This window comes from Balaenoptera borealis (genome assembly GCF_965194805.1).
Source record: "Balaenoptera borealis genome assembly, chromosome: 8".
NCBI classification, from domain to species: Eukaryota; Metazoa; Chordata; class Mammalia; order Artiodactyla; family Balaenopteridae; genus Balaenoptera; species Balaenoptera borealis.
The window spans coordinates 68,971,470-68,988,962 of record NC_138865.1 but is presented as its reverse complement, the minus strand read 5'-3'; the positions used below and the strand labels follow the sequence as shown (position 1 = coordinate 68,988,962).

Sequence of the window (17,493 nt, the reverse complement as noted above, 5' to 3'; positions counted from 1 at the left end):
TTGAAATCTTTATACATAACTAATGTTACTTTTATTATCCAGAAAAAAATCAAATTCTCATTTTGTGGAAAAAGCCCCCCAAAATTTCTTAAAGATCTCACATTCAAACCTTCGGTTCTGAATATGCTAGTTTGGTTAATTCTCAAGAAGCATTCAGTCTAGAGGTGAATGGGACCAGCAGAGCCACCCGAGGAAGGTGAGGGCAAGTCACACTGCTTCTTGGCTCCCTCTCCACCAACTTTTCTGTGACTGAGAAATAGTGTCAAAGTAATAAAAGAGGCAGCAGTAAAAGAAAAAAAATCATTTCAAGCAGGCAGGCAAGTGGAGAGAGAGTGGGATGTCCTTTCATCTCCCCTGCTGTGGACGGAAAAGGCAATGGGGCGACGGACAGAACAAACTCCAGTGCTCCAGGCCACGCTGCTTCAGGTCCACTTGTGAGTGACAGGGTTCCTTTGGATAGGCTACAAAGCAATCACAAAAGCAAGCCCTTTCTCTAGTTCCCACAGACATTTTATGCTCCTATAAAGCCTCAAAAGACATTTCCTGGGAACCTACTTGAAGTTATGGGAATTTGGTACACAAAAACTAAAACTAGTTGCTACTGGAGTTTACCAAAGACTTTGGTTCAACGTTTGACAAAGAAGACTGGCTGCCGTTCAGTGTTTGGCCCAGGAGCAACATTCCTACTACACCTCCAGACACCCTGGGATGAAATCCCCAAATTCGAATTACGAGGCTTTGGTGTCAGTGCATCCTCAGGGTTGCCTTATGTTGGGCCTGCGTTTCAACAGCCACTTTTCCTGCTCTGAATTTACAAACTGGCCTCATCATTGATTTACCTCTCTGATGTTTCTTTGGTTAATCCTATAGAGTATATATTTGCAGCTATGATGTTTTGGGGCTATCGTTCTCTACTTTTCCTGTTTTGCTATTATGCATGTTGCTAAAACAGGAATTAACGTGTACACAGTTGATAAATAGTGATAGGAGTTTAAAGTGGGAGTGATGTTGATTCACACAGGACTTTCCCCGGCATGTGAATGTCTTCCATCACCAAGGAGGCACGGAAGCTGAACACTGAGTACCCTAGTACAGGACGCTGCAGAGGACAGTGTGGCACCTCGTGTGCGGATTCCCCACGTGCTTCCTCATGCCTCAGTTTCCCCACTGGCTCTGGCTCTCTCCTGGAAGGGATAATGGTGTAGTTCTCCCCAATCTATGTACACTTTGTCCCTGACTCCAAAACTCAATTCCTTAAAACCTCAAGAAATCTTCACTTTTTTTGTTTTTGTTTTTTGAAGAAAGGTGTATATTTTCTGCAGTGCTTATTTATTAGAAATTTTACATTAAAAAAAAACAACAACTGAGCTGGTATTTTTTTCAAAATTGTTTTTGTTTGTGTGCACTCTATTCCAACCTCATTTTTCTTCGAGCCCTGTTCCTTTTACTCTGTGGTTTTATAGGTCGTGAGTTTCTTCAGAATTATATATTGTGTTGTCATATTAGAGTGGCAATGCTGATATGAAAATTTAAGAAGTATATACGTTATCCTTTTCATCTACCCCAATACTGATCTTGGTTTTATAGTAAACTTCATTGTTATCTCTGAGTTCTTTTTCCACTGAAAAGTGTGAATTGGTGACTTGAGTAGGCTGAGGAATCTTTTTCTTGCCGGGTGGGCCTTAAATAAAAATATTTGACCCAATTTTATCACTTTTTTCCAGGACTCTGGCGAAAGCCAGAAATAATTTCTGGTTACTTGTACTTAACTGCAGGCAAAAAAAATCAAGAAGAGTTTAAACTGTATTTAAATTCAATTCTTGCACTTAATATATGTAACATAAAGAAAGCATAGAAATGGAAAAATAAAAAAGATTCCAAAAGACTTAACTGTCATATTCATCAAGGATTGTATGCCATTTCCACAAAATAAAAGTGCTATACGCATATACTACATTTTCCTCTATGAGAATTTCTTACTCAAAAAAAGTCCTTAAAAATGTACATTATTTTCAATTCTTACCTTTATCCAGATTTCCAGGAGACACAGCATTTAAATCACCAAACTGCAAAACAGTAGTCATTTGTGCAACAGTTACTACCAAGCAGAATAAAATAATATTCTCAGAGACTGCAGTAAAAATACCACACTATGACTTTTTAAAACTGTAAACTAGTGACCATTTTGATCTCTAACTACACAGGTCACCTAATTTTCCAATCAAACCTGTCGAAATTGAACAGTTTAAATTGTGTCACAATTTAGCTGTCTTAGCCTCTTTGCAAAAGGATAACAATTTTCTGTCTTCCATGCTCCATTTTACTTTTTATTATTTGAACTCAGCAGTGAAGCAATAGGGGCCTGGCTGACCTGGATGAAGATGGATGTGGTAGAATAAATTTGGAAAAGCTCTGATGAAGCAGGATGCATGAGCTCCACCCCCTTTAACTGTCCATGGGTCCAGCCGGAGTCTACACTACAGAAACATGGTCCAGCCACCTGGTTGAACTCTGTTTTTTTGAGTTTTTATTTGTAGAAATGAAAAACATAATAGGAGCCCCAACACTGAGAGTATTTTTTTTTTTTTTTTTAATTTATTTATGGCTGTGTTGGGTCTTCGTTTCTGTGTGAGGGCTTTCTCCAGTTGCGGCAAGTGGGGGCCATTCTTCATCGCGGTGCGCGGGCCTCTCACTATCGCGGCCTCTCTTGTTGCGGAGCACAGGCTCCAGACGCGCAGGCTCAGCAATTGTGGCTCACGGGCCCAGTCGCTCCGCGGCATGTGGGATCCTCCCAGACCAGGGCTCGAACCCGTGTCCCCTGCATTGGCAGGCAGATTCTCAACCACTGCGCCACCAGGGAAGCCCCTGAGAGTATTTATGTTTACAAAATCTTTGAGACTTCTCTTCTTGTAATTGATCTTTTTATTTACTAAGATAACAGGGTCCCAAATTAAAAAAGAAAGGCATCTGATTGTTATTCATGCAACAAAAAAGGTATTAAAAGAATATGGAACAATTAATAATCTTCAGCTTAGACTTTATTTGCTACCTTAGTTCAAAAGCTTGATGATATTTTTACAGTGAAAAAATATATTTTGAGAGTCTCAGGGTGAACATAAATAAAAAATTGAAGAGCAGAGGTAACAAAGCTAATCAGAAAAAGGTGAAGTAAAACCTCATAGCACCTGCTTTTTAAATGGTAAACATTACTTTTTTTTTAAAGCTGAAGATTCAGAATAAGTCATTATTAGAAATTCGGGTTTCTCAAAAAGCTTAGAAAGGTTGAGACAGAAATTCTACTTACATTTGGAAGTTTGCTTATAAAGAGTTCCATGATAGGAGTATTTTTTTCATCTACAACATATGTCTATAAAGTAATAAAACTGATCTTATTTTGCAAACATACACACACATAATTTCTTTTTTTTACCTAAATATGAATTGTTCTTCATAGTAGCTACCCTGGGAGCTTATACATTTATTCCAAGGTTCAAGATTCTGGAATTCCTCTTTGACAATCAATTTCAAGAGTTAGTTTATGTATCATTCAAGAAAGCCCATCTTGTTTTACATCAAACTGTGACTCCAAACACTCCACATTTTATTCATTGTACTTGGTCCTGAGATGATTTCTGATTACTTACCAAATTAAAATGCATCTCTGCCACAATTCAGGATATTCAAAATAATGTGTCATTTTACTCTTTATTATTTCTGAGCAGTTCAGAGGCAGTTTAAAAAGAGGCATTCCACATCACTTTAAGCCATGGCAGTATTACTGAACCAATGTGTAGCCTCCCGAGGTGACTGCCTTGAAGGGGACAAGGGCCACCTGGTTGCACAACTCTTAGCATATTTGTTTGAAAGACTGCCCCATTGCGTTATAGTTACGTCCCATGGGCAGCAAATATAAAATCATAAATACTGAACTGTTGTTTTGAAGTTGTGCCTGTTCACATGGCTCAGAACCTTATGTTAGTCTAAATAAAAACCACAGTTTAAATTGCACAGGATTTCTTGAATTAAAGAATATAATAAAAGCACCAAAAAACACAACAGGATTCTTTACCTATTTTTGGTATTATTTAAATATTTTAGAACTATAAACAGAGAATGCCCAAAGCTGAAGGATCGTTTATATGTTATTTCTAGTAGACACACAGAGTAAGATTTCTATTTCTTTTAAATGAGTACTTAACACCACTTCAAGACCCAATACTGGAAATGAGTTGGCAGTGATGAGCCTAAACGTACTTCCATATCTATAAAAAGTGAATACACCATTTGTTTTTGATAAATCTTGAAAAGTTGTTTGAGACTAAATTATTACTGCCATAGGTGATCAATAATATCATGCAAAGTGGCTAAAACCAAACTTTGAACACATATGGAAATTTTTCTTCGAAAGAAACACTGCTTTTAGTTGCTACTTAACTGAAAATACAACAATGTAATAGAAAGATTTTCCTTTGAAAATTTCTGCTTAATCTGAATGAATACATCTGATTACTCAGGATGATGAAAATAAAAACCAAAAACAATCGAAATCTCTGTAATCATTATTAGCATTAGTAAATAAACATTTGCATACTCAATGCTGAGGGCTTGTGACCATGCACTGTGAGGGACACTGTGGAAAAAAAGAAAAAAAAAAAAAAATCTCCAAGATACTGCCAATGCCTGTAGTTGTCTCTGGAATTAATGACAAAGTTCCATATGTACAACATACAGTAGATTTAAAATAAAAATCTTGTGAATAAGAGGTTTTGATATCCCTGTATAGTGGAAGGTGAAGTCTTTTACATGCTTTTTATGTGTGAGGAAAGAATATACATTTGAGGACTTCCCTGGTGGCGCAGTGGTTAAGAATCCGCCTGCCAATGCAGGGGACACGGGTTCGAGCCCTGGTCCGGAAAGATCCCACATGCCGCGGAGCAACTAAGCCCGTGCGCCACAACTACTGAGCCTGCGCTCTAGAGTCCGCGAGCCACAACTTCTGAGCCCGTGAGCCACAACTACTGAAGCCCACGTGCCTAGAGCCTGTGCTATGCAACAAGAGAGGCCACCGCAATGAGAAGCCCGCGCACCGCAACAAGAAGCCCGCGCACCGCAACGAAGAGTCGCTGCTGCTCACTGCAACTAGAGAAATCCCGTGGGCAGCAACGAAGACCCAACGCAGCCAAGGAAAAAAAAAGAAGAATATACATGTGATTAAGGGAAAAAACCACCTTAATCCTATAGATAGAGTAGGTAAGATTAGGACAATCAGTTCATTCATTCAGTATTCAAAAAATATTTACTGAGAGCTTAGTATGTGCTAGGCACTCTGCCGGCCAGTTCCAGTCAGATTAATTTGGAAATATTCCCTGTTTCTGAAGGTGAGTATCAGAAGTTGTTAAAAAGGACAGGTAGTTTAGCCAAAAACCAAGGCAGCCTAGGAAACCTTCAAGAAGGTTTTAAAACCACAGGGTTATTAGAAAGGGAAGTCAATTGCAGCGGTTTGGAGGGAGCAGCAAGTCAAAGTAGCAGGAAGGGAGGCAGGAAGGGAGGCAGGAAGGGAAGGGAGGCAGGGAAGACTGAGAGTGGGCATAAGGAAGGCAGCATCACAGACAGGAGAGAGACGACAGGGACGTAAATGAGGCCAGCACAAACCGGCAACAGAAGAGGAGGAGCAGAGACATGATTTGGATAAGAAAATGGAGGTTGGCAAGAAAGTCCAGAGATTACTGAAAAGTTATAGCTTCAGAAACTGAAAAACTGTTACTGCTTTCTAATTTCCCCTGCTGCACAGGGGACTGGAGGGGACTACTATTCACTGAGGTGATGTCTTACAGCTTATAAAGCACTTCCATGGTTCAGCATATAGTTGGCTTCCTCTCAAATATGATGACCTCAAGTATCACTTTCTCAATATCACTTCTTCAGAGAGGCTTTTCCTCACAGCCCTAATTAAGCATCTCCTTCCCTGTCACTGTTCATCAGCGCCTCACAAAAAACTTATGAACCTGGCAAGGTAAGGAGCTTAGATTTAATCTTGCAGCTATTGAAAACATGTTAACATGTTAATATTGTCTAACATTGTAAGGAAATATGGTGGTGTTAGATTTGAGACCAGATATTCTGACCATCAGTTTAGGAAGGGAGGGAGTAAGGGAGTGGGAGGGAGGGAGAGAGAGAGAAAGAGAAAGAGAGAGAGAGAGAGAGAAGGAGAGAGAGAGAAAGTATGTATGTTTCCTACATGGAAGAAAGAATATAAATTAAGGGATTTAAAGTGTGCTCTGGGGTAGAAAGCATATGGCCTTTGATGTATGTAGGAGTTAAAATTCTGTCAGCCAGATAGATAAATAGGGAACGTTCTAAAGTAGAAACAGAATGGAACATAGAGAAAGCATATCTGTTGTTTGTAGGAAGAAAGACCTCCTAGCCTAGAAACCATTTCTCCAGGCCCTGACAACCGGTCATAATAATGAGCATGCTCCTGGACAGCAGCAGACTAAAAAATGTGTGGTCAAGGCAGGCAGCGGGAGTCTGTTAGACCATAAATTCATGATGAGTAGTAATGGCCAGGAAGTATACATGGGAGACTGGTCAGCACAGCCTATGTGACTACTGGCAGCATCCTTGAGAGCAACCCTGAGTATGACCCTGACTTGTGGCCAAGCAGCTGAGAAGTAGTTCATCATAGGACTGTGAGGCCTAAGCACAGGCACCATGAGAGAAACCAGGCTCAGCATGGCAGGATGCAGCCCACAGGTGTACTGCAGAGACCATTGCAGGTTAGATCCAGCAGCAGTGAACTTTCCACAATAAGGGAGGCAAGCCTTGTATTGTAATAGCTGGAAAGTGAAACAATGCAGAGGAAGTCAGGGGGCTCAGACAGCAAACTGGTGAGGATCCACGGGGGCCCACGAAACAGAGACTGGGGATAGAAGGAAGGAGTTCAAGGACTGGGATGAAGACCTCACCCGTGGGGATGCTCTCCCTGCTGGAAGAGTTTACCCCATCCTGGGGAGGAGGGATTAGTGAGTAATCATAACCACATCATCGGGGCAGCCAGGTAAACATCCTCCACAGAAGCCACATCTTACCACAAAATCTCTCTGCTGGTATGCCCAGATTTATAGATTTACAGGCAGACAGATACAATCTCTCTCTCTCTCTCATACACACACACACACACACAATGTATAACTGATTTACATGCTGGCACCAAAATATGAAAGTGTATGGTCTAGAACAGGGGTTAGTAAGGGGTCAGGTAGTAAATATTTTAGGCATTATGGTCCTGTTGCAATTACTCAGCTCTGTTACTATAGTGCAAAAATAGCCATAGATGATAGTTATATGAGTGGGCATGAATGTGTTCTAATAAAACTTTATAAAAAATAGATGATGAGCTGGCCTTTGGCTAAAAGAACTTGTAAACCCTAGAAGATTTGGTCCAGTTCACAGACAGTGAAGGGAATGGAAGATTTTGTCTTTAAGGAAGGTGTGAAGACTTCGGCCACAGGGAGGATATAGAAACAGAGGCTTTAAGAACTAGCTTCATCAAATAATGAAGGCCACAAGGAAAGAAACATGGGTCAAATTTTAAAGACGGAAATCAGTTGGAAGACTAATCTTCCTCTCTTTTCTATGGAGGCTTGTATGTACAGACAGAGATAGATAAAGGTTGGTGTTTGTGTCAATTAGTGGGTGAAGAGGGATGAAGTCTAGGATACGAGGAAAGATTGCATGGAAAAGAGACTGGGAAAAAGATTACATGTATTAGTAATTTAGATGGGGCAAGCCTCCCTAGTGGGAAGTTTTTTTTCCAATTTGGATGAAGATGTGAAGAGATAGTCCAATAGCATAAGTTCTCCATTGGTAAAAGCAAATAAGGAACAGTTCTAGATGAGGATGGTTTTCGGTGTGGAGTCATCCATGGAGACATGTCAGTGAGATGTATGTAGAGGAGGGGAGGAAGTAAGAAAAAAATAATATACTGGAGGAAGAGTTCATAATCCACAAGTAATAACTGACTTCATTCAGAGCAATTTAGCTTTTATACTGTAATAGTTTCCTATTGCTGCTGAAACAAATTACCGCAAATGTGGTGGCTATAAATAATACAAACTTATTATTTTTTAATTCTGGAAGTCAGAATTCCAAAATGGGTCTCGCTGAGCTAAAATTAAGGTGTTGGCGGGGTTGTATTCCTTTCTGAAGATTTTAAGGGAGAATTTCTTCTTTCCTTTTCCAGCTTTTACAGGCTGCCCACAGTCCTGGGTGTGACCCCCTTCTATCTTCAGAGCTAGCAATGTCCGGTCAAGTCTTTCTTCCACTCCATCACTCTGACACTGACTCTTCTGCTTCTCTCTTCCACTTTTAAAGACCCTTGTGATCACAGTGGGCCAATCCAGATAATCAAGGTTAATCTCCTTATTTTAAGGTCAATTAATTAGTAACCTTAAGTCCATCTGTAAACTAACATATCCACAGGTTCCCAGGGTTAGGATGTAGACATCTTTGGGGGTCATTATACCGCCTACTACACACATCTAAGCTACCTCAAAAAAACTGTCGCATTTGCCTGAATAAAATCATTTGACAGTAAATTTTTTTCTACTATTGGAGGAAATACATCCTCCAGATCAAGCCGTTTGTAACACAGTAATTTTCCCCTCAATTTTGTCTGTTTTGTGCTCTTCATTAGGGGTGAGGTGGGATAGTATTGTATATAGGCACAAATTCATTTTTTATAATATATTTCTCATTAAGGGCATTTGTTCTTTCTTTTCATTTACAGACTTCGAATTTTATGTATAAAACTTCCTATCTCTGAAAGTTTTTCATAGCATGCATTTCAAGGTTTAGACTTATTGGAAGCACACATACATCCAAAAAGTTTACCAAGATCACAGAGCTGAAAGTTGTTAGTGATGACACATAAGGAAATCATTCCTGACAAAGAAGTGGAAGTCAAAACTGAGGGAATCAAAAGCTACTGAGTAGTGGGGCCAGAACAGCCCTAAGCTCCACATCCAAACAGAGGCCTAAGGAGAAACCCTGATGAGAAAGTTAAACACTAAGGACCAGTTACATACATATTGGTCCTTTGGACAGTTTCATGAGAGCAACCTGTGCCACCAAACTGCACAACAAGCAGCTCCAACAACCTCGGAAAGCCCTCTTGTGTTAACACTACTCCATGGTTCCATGAGGATCCATGCTGTATAGACGCTGCAGCCAGATGCCAAGGTGCTAGCGGGGGATTAGCTGACATTAGATGTCTCTTTGGGACTTTTACCTTTTAACTTGCATAAATTTTACATATATATATGATTTTATATATAATACTTTCTTCCCGCTTCACAAGTACGTATAAGACCTTTCAATCAATCCTACTGATAAGATTTTATCCAAGTCTAGCTATGTCTAGTTAGACCCAATTATGTTTATGCTTCCTCCCTAATGTTGCCATTTTCTTTTCTAATTGACTCCTTTCCCCATTCTATTATGTTGGCGGTGTTTTATAAAGCATTGAATTAGTTTGCCTCTGATTACCACTTTGGCTACATCCCAAATAATGTGGTTGGATGCTTTGTTATTCCATGAATCATTTGACTCACCGTTCAAAAACTGTCTACAGGCTATTTTCCCCTTGTAATATAGTATTATTAAAGCCTTCACGTGCCTTTATGTTATCTGTTTTATTAATTTCAACTTCTAAGCTTATCCTTGTATTGTCAAGAAATGATGGTCTAATTCAACACATTACTTGGATTGTCAGTGTAAAATCAATATTAAAAAATCTAATTCAGAGTAGAAGGCAATCAAATATAGTCCCTCTTAACTAATACACATAACTTCAGATATTTATATACTTATGGAAAGGAAAGGGAAAGGAAATGGAACTAACAAAAATCTGGTACCTTGTATGTGCCTGTCTGCTTGCCTGCCTATCCACCCCATCTATCTACCTATACCTAATAACCTATACCTATCTTCCTTCCTACTTTAGTCCTCACAACATCCCTGTGAAGGAATGGTTCTTATGTTTATTTTGTTGATGAGAAAACTCAAGTTTTCTTGAGATATACATATATATAACTTGCCCAGGTTGCAAAGGTATTAAATGGGAAATATGAAATTTAAATTTGGGTGTCGAACAACTTGGGATGTGGGGCCAGCCTGACCTGGGTTTGAATCCCAACTCTGCCACTATCAGTCCTGTGACCACAGACATAATACTCTTTGATCCTCAGGTTTCCACATATATGAAAGAGACAGGGTTTAATGTCTTCAAGACTCAATTTTCAAATACTAAAGTCCTAGAATTCCATTTAACCCTAAAACCATAAGATGGTGATTTCAAAATGAAATGTCTCTAGCTGAGTGGGGCTACAAGGAGTACTGCTTCAGAATGGAAGTGTTCCTTAGGCTTTGACCTAAGGTTGTTGACACTATAAACTCAGTCTAGGGCTGAAGTTGAAGTCACTTGATGTACTGACCAAGCCATTTACGACTCAAGCAAATACCATGAGAAGGGCTGTCTTAAACAAGGATGGTGTTGTGTGTGTGTATGTTTTGTACCTTTAGCGTAATGAGGATGATCACACAACCAGAAATAGCTGACGAGCTCAGATGAATGTCAACATGTAAACCTTGACCTAACCAACTGCTTCTCGCTCTGTTCTTCTAAGAAGTCAATAAAGGAGTAAGAGCCTTTAAAGCAGTTCCTATAAAAGCAGGAAGATTGTTCCCATGCAGATTTGGAAGTTCTTGACCCAATTCCAATCTTTCAACATTCTGTACTTAGCTTGAACTTTACAAACCTTAGATAGCTGCACAATCTCCTATGATTTCAGTTCTATTAACCGAAGTTAGTAGAATCGATCACAAAAGGATTAGGTAGTGGCAACTATTTTGAATGTTTTTGATGGGGGAGAGAAATGTCTTGAAATTTCAATCATAAGGGATTTCAGAACATTATTAATTTCTTTAATGTCTTCCAAATGAGAACCAAATTAATCAAAGCATTGCATTTAGCACTGGTACAGGATTTCACAACTGAGGAAAAATAATTGCTGACTTTAAAGTGATTTCCGATTTTATAAAATTCGCAAGGCAAGTTAATGTTCCAGTTGGTAAAATCTTGTGTTCCTTGGCTTGTTTGTTTGTTTGTTTTTCTGGAAGAGGACTTTTCTATGTATTTCCAAATAGTTTTACTGAAGCCTGCTAAGATGGCTAAGATTTCTGCCAGTTTGCTTCACACCAAGGCAAATTCTGCCCTATATTTGCTGTTGGTTCTACCCCTTCAGGCTAGCCAGCTATCCTGGCAACTTGTGCTGTTGGCTACTCTGTACCCGGGTAGCATATTTTCATCATGATTCTGACTGTTCAGGCTTTTTTGTTGCCCTCTGCACCCTGGGAACACAGTAATTTATCTACCTTTATATTGTTTCAAAATTTCTAAGAAGTGATATAAATGACTATGTATAAAATAGATAAGCAACAAGGATATATTTAGAGCCCAGGGAAATATAGCCATTATTTTGTGATAATTTTAAATGGAGTATCATCTGTTAAAGTACTGAATCGCTATGCTGTACACCTGAAACTAATATAACATTGTAAATCAATTATACTTCAAGAAAAAAAACCTCTAAGAAGCACTCATGAGTGAGCACACAGGTAGTGAAGAAGTAGGAATACAGACCTTAGTTGCTTTTGAGGAGAAAAGTAATTTCAAAACCAGTAACATTTAATGCTACCATTAGGCCAAACCAAGAGGGGCCTCTGTCCTGAGCCCCACACCACGGAGAGCCCTGCTCTGGCTTTCCTGTGGCCATGGCCCTCCCCACAGACAAGGAGTCCACTGGGCCACGTGGATGTGCCCTCCTGGAGCCTGTGTTTCACTCCTACCCCCAGACCATACTTCTGTTACCTGAGATCCCAGAATTCCCTGCCTAAAGCCCCAAGTCCCCTTTCAGGCCTGTGCAGGTCTCTCCCTAAGTCCACCCTTCAGAAGAAAGAAGGGAGAGCCAGTGCGGAGGTGCAGCTATTTGCAAAGGGCAGACAAAACCTGAACACTGGACCGAGGAATAGGGAATGGGCCAAGGGTGGGCCATGGGTCAACTATGTCTGTGTCACCATTTTCTGGCATAGAACTAGGAGGAGCCTAAGAATTTTAAATTTAAACCCAGCCTTCCAAGTTATTACCAAGATATATTTACCAACCTAGGTGGATAGAACAGATTTTATTTCTAGTTTGATTCATAACTGTTAAAATATTTAGACGTAGGGTACCATAGGTCCTGCAAATGCTAGGGTTGGGCCTGGCAGCATATCCTTTATGTAAATAAAACTATGGGCTGAAAAGAAAGAACCTTGGTGCTCTTAACTAAAGACAAGCTCCCACTGAGGCCACCTTCACTGTCTATCAGGAAAGCATGATATTAATTTATTATGTCAGAGGAGTACCTATTTTGATTATACCACTTCCCTTTTTTGGGAAATTATTAACTGGAGAGACAAGGGTGGTGGAAGTGTGGAAACATGTTCTCTTTGTACCAAGCAGACCTTTACCACTAGCATGAATCAGATTTGAAGTGCTTGTAGGATCATCACAACTGGCCCATATACTTGCTGAAAATCTCTCGTACTTATGAAAGTATACTTTAGTATAGTGATGGTGAAAAGCAGAAAACAATTCCTGTGAATTGAGGAAATTACCCATCCCAAACAAGGACTATTTCTTTACCAGGAGAACCAGCAACCATCAACTTTACCTGTGTCTGAGCAAAAATACCAGAAAGACAATGGAAGGCCAGAGCCACTTGGGCTGGGCACAGGATGATAGAGCATGGCAAGGAGGCCAGCAGGGGGAGCTGTCATGCTTAATCTAGGCCAGGGAACCTTTCACACCTAGCTGACTCTGAGGCTGGGCTACCAGGCTAACCTGTTGCTAAGCAAAGAGCCCAGTGGTGGACTTTGCTGAAGAGGACAGTGTGCCGAGTTTCCCTTCCTAATGTCTACAGTGATCATTTTAGTTCTTGAAAAATGTCAAGAAATCTTGGATTTCTATTTTCTTCTCTTTTCCCACTTCCAAACACTTTAGGAAAACTAATCTCTCATTGTAAGCACTTATGAAAACCCAACTTCATACGGAGGTTCTCTGAAATGCTGAAGGAGTATTCTGGGGAGAGGGAGCTCTTCTTGGTCTAGGAGCATTATTTTCCTGCTGATATAGAAATCCAGTATGTCCATCATGAAATGAAATGAGAAGTTCTGTTAGTTGGTTGTCTGTCTTTCCATCATTCTTTTGTACTTCCTTCCTTGAATGAGTATTTTTGGGGCACCTATTGTGGGATTGTGTTTAGACCAGAGCTGTAAGCAAAACTCCATTCCCTGAAGAGGATGTGAGGAGAAGTTAGAGCCCAGAGCAAGCAGGGAAGGAAACCAAGTGGAGGAAGCTAATGAGCAGGGATCCCAGAGGGATAGGGTTGCAGCCCTGGGCTGCTGAGTCAATAGGTGCTTTGCTCACATGCAAGGAGAGTAAGGAACAGAATGACAAACCAGGAAAGAGGAGAAAAAAAAAATAGGAGAGCATCTACAGAGATAATTCTTAGGAACTTGGAGGATGAAGGTGTAGGAGAAAGGCTTTCCAGGGGGTCACTTTTATCATTTATTTTCAAGTTGTCAGAATTGTGCTAATGTAGAGGAGCAGATTTACAGCTAAAAGCAAACTGCAAATTCTAAAAACATAACTTTGATTTAGGTCTGGTCTGTGGGTGGGTACAGAGGCGCTGAAGGGTGTAATTTGTTGTTGTTGTTGTCTTCTGGCAGATTTAGCTTTCCAACTGCAATTTGCTTAGACTAATATTCCATTTAGTTTGCATATTCTGAACGTCTACTAACAAAAAGTGGAAAGGGGAAGGATGGTAGGACTATCAAGATGCATCCTGCAATGCAGAGGAAAGAAGCCTTGGAACAAAATAATGAAAGCTTTCATACCAGGCATCTGGTTTGTGCATGATTGCGAGTGTGCAGGCATTTGGGGGAGTTATAAAGTACAGACAGAAAGAAATTAGCCCCTATTCCAAAACTGTCTATAAACAATTTATATGGTGAAAAATTAAAATGTGGATTGAACCCATTTGGCTATTTGGAGTGAGACAGCCCCACTTCCTACAGTTAGCGCTACCACTAGTTCTGATATTGGGCAACTTTCAACCTCTGTTTTCCTTATGGGTGAAATGGGGACACTAACATATCCCTTGTAAGGTTTTGGTGACTATTAAATAAAAATGTAAGACATTTAGCACAGTAGTTGTCACAAGACCAGTCTTCAATTAGAAAAATATTAATAAACAGTAAGTTTTATTATAAATAATAACTAATATAACTTTTGACAAATATTCATTACACTTTTTAAGTTACTACTGTTCCAAGATTTTTTTTCCTGCAAATGATTTCAACTGTGATATGATTCATCCCTTTTAAATATTCTATAACAAGTCTATTATTCAACAGGTACATTTTCAGTGTATTCCCTAGTTGCACTAGAATAATGCTCACTGAAATCTATTTTTCATTAATTCGATTTTATCTTAAGCATCCATGCATATTTACAATGGTTGTACTTCCATCAAATGGAAGTTTTTCACTCAACTTTTATCCTAAAAGCTTGCCTGTGAATTATTATTGTTCTTCTCCAGTTTTTAAATTTTAAAGAGTTTTTTCCCCTTTCACTTTGAGTATATCAATTTTAGTGAAGCCAAGACATTTTTCTTTTAATGGTAATCCTTAAGAGTTCCTCAATTTTTTTCCCTAAAAATATCACTAAAATATTATATTTTTAATATTGATATTCATAGCTGAGCAATTAAAGCAGCTTTTGGTTCCTATTTTTATTTCAAAAAGTTGATTACATACATATAATATTAAGTATAATTAAATTATGATAGACAATTTAAATATATTTAATACATTAAATATAAAAATGTTTGTCACAGAAAATCATTTTATGAAGCAATAAAAATTTGTAGATTCAGTGAATATATTAAGACTACGTATATTTTAAAGAAATAAAGCATGTATGCCATTAACTTCTAAATATCCTTCAAATAGTCATAAAATCCAAATAAAAGGATATTGTTCTGCTCAATTTTCCTTGTCAGAGCTGTACAGAAAACCTTATGATTTTTAAAAAAATTTAACAGGTGTGCAAACAGATGCAACTTGTTTATTTTACTTTATTCCTACTCTTAAAATTTCACCACTGCCAGAAACTCTATGGGCATATTTATAATATTTAAATAAAAATTCAAAAAATTGCATAAATCTTAGCAGTAAATAGTTTCCTTTTTATCATCTAGGCAAAAAATAAAAATAATAATGAAACTTTGGAAATGCAAATGCTTTAAATAACCTACTGCTCAGTATTAATGTAGTAGCAGGCTGACGTTTAGAAGAAAACTCATGGTGGTGATGTTGTTTCATTTGGGGGTTCCATTACATGGTAGACTTCATTTCAACAACTGAAATGTCAGGGCTACAGGGAATGTAAAAATAAAACTTGTATGTGTGCATACTGTGTTTATATGTAAAACATGATGTACTGGTCTCTCTTGCCTGCTCGAATAATGTAAATAACGTTAATTTTAAAACTCATTTATTGAATTCACATTAGTGAAAAGATATATTAATTATCCTTAAATTACTTTGAAAGGGAAACCTTTCCCTTTGCTTCTGGATCTATTTAGCTGCCTGACACCTCTCCCAAATACAGCACCTATAAAGGTAAAACAAATGTCCAATAAAGTTTGTGACTATTTTTCAGCTTTCCCTTTACTGATTTCTGAACTATTCTTATTCCAATCTCACCCCATCCTGCAGCAGGTAATAAGCATGGTAGATTAACAGCAAGGGCTTTGGTGCCAGGCTGCTTGGTTTCAGAACCTGATTTTACAACCCAGTAGCTGTGTGACTCTGTGTGACTGTGACTTGATGGCTCTGTGTCTCATTTCATCATCTGTAAAATAGATTAAAAATAATATTCACCCACAAGTGAATATTATTCTTTAAGTATTCCTATATCCCTTTAATTTTGCTTTACAGCACTTATCAGAATTTATAGCTATGTAGTTATATGAACATTTAACAAATATGTATCTCCTACTAAAATGTAAGTTCCTTGAATGCAGCACCAAAATCCATTTTGTTCATCACTATATCCTAAACGTTATAATGTTTGGTCTAGAGTAGATGCATAAGAAGTATTTGTTAAATAAATGAATAAATTAATTTTAGAGATAAGTCTGAGAACCAACAAAAGTGAACATGATTTGCCCAAGATTATACTACCATAAATGACAGAACTATAAGTAGAGTTTAGTTCTTCTAACTTAAAGTTCTCCATTATTTCCAGGCGTTAAATCTTCGATAACACAAATCATACGAAGAATCACGCAATTAATATTATGTAGGTTCTAGCATGAAAAGTAAAAGTAAAAATCAGAGAGTGAAGGAGTATCTAACGTAGTCTGGGGGAAATTGGGCCTCCTCGAGGAACTGATATTTTAAGACATGAAGGAGTTAGAATGGGCAAGGAGAGTCAGGCAGAGGGTTCCAGGTAAAGAACAGTTTACACAGTGGTCCAATGATGAGAAAAGCTTGGTGAATAAGAATAGAGAAAAGACTACTGTGATTGCAGCAGAAGGACCTGGAAGAGGGAGGGTGAGGTTGATCAGAGAGACAGGGCCAGATCTTATACCAAGGAAAGACTTTTCTTCCTTAAGTAGAAGAAGAAAAAGCCACTAAAGGGTTTTAAGTGTGGATAACACAATCAGGTTTGCATTTTCATAAGATGATACTGACTGCACTATGGGGAGTTTGGGAAAGGGCAGACTTAGTAACTGGCTGGATATGCAGGTCAAGACAGAAAGATACATAAAGATGATGCCCACATACCCAACAGGATCGACAGGGAGGGTACCATTTACTGAGAAAGGACCATTAGTAGATAAATCAAGAGCTTGATTTCGTTAAGGGTATAATAAATTCTCAATAGATAGTGACAATTATTATTGTTTCTGTGGTTGTTGTTACTGTTGATTGAAAACCACTTGCTGCAATTGAGGGTAATGGTGATTTTTATGGATTTCAATGGATTTTGGCCTGTGGTGTTGCTCCCATTATATACACAGGCACTTCTGGACTTGAGGTTTGGAAAGGGAAGTCATTTAAGGAGCTAAGAATGCAGCTGAGGCTTGACACACGAAAGCCTTTTTTACCTCCAATCTCATTTCTAGGGTAGGCTTAGGATAACACGTGAGAGATGCAGGAGAAAACAGCCTTCCTTTCTCTTGAATTTCCTCTCCTTTTCCCAAGAATCAAGAAATTTTAGACATGATAATATGACCATGGCCAACAGGTCTATAATGGCCAATTGGTCTATGAAGCATCAATGTTTTATGGGGAGATCAAGTCTGTAAAATTAGCTTTACT

General features: G+C 38.7%; 1 protein-coding gene across 17 annotated transcripts in view; it reads right to left on the bottom strand.

Annotated features, from left to right (window-relative positions):
- RFX3 (regulatory factor X3) overlaps positions 1-17,493 on the bottom strand; it is a 303,201-nt gene that overhangs the window by 10,522 nt on the left and 275,186 nt on the right. For 16 of the 17 annotated variants that reach the window (XM_082404391.1, XM_082404387.1, XM_082404393.1 and 13 more), the window contains one exon: positions 2,024-2,066. In XM_082404391.1, the coding sequence (XP_082260517.1) occupies positions 2,024-2,066 (43 nt within the window). Of the gene's footprint in view, positions 1-2,023; positions 2,067-3,304; positions 3,368-17,493 lie in introns of all 17 variants that reach the window. The other variant, XM_082404386.1, reaches the window with a different exon arrangement.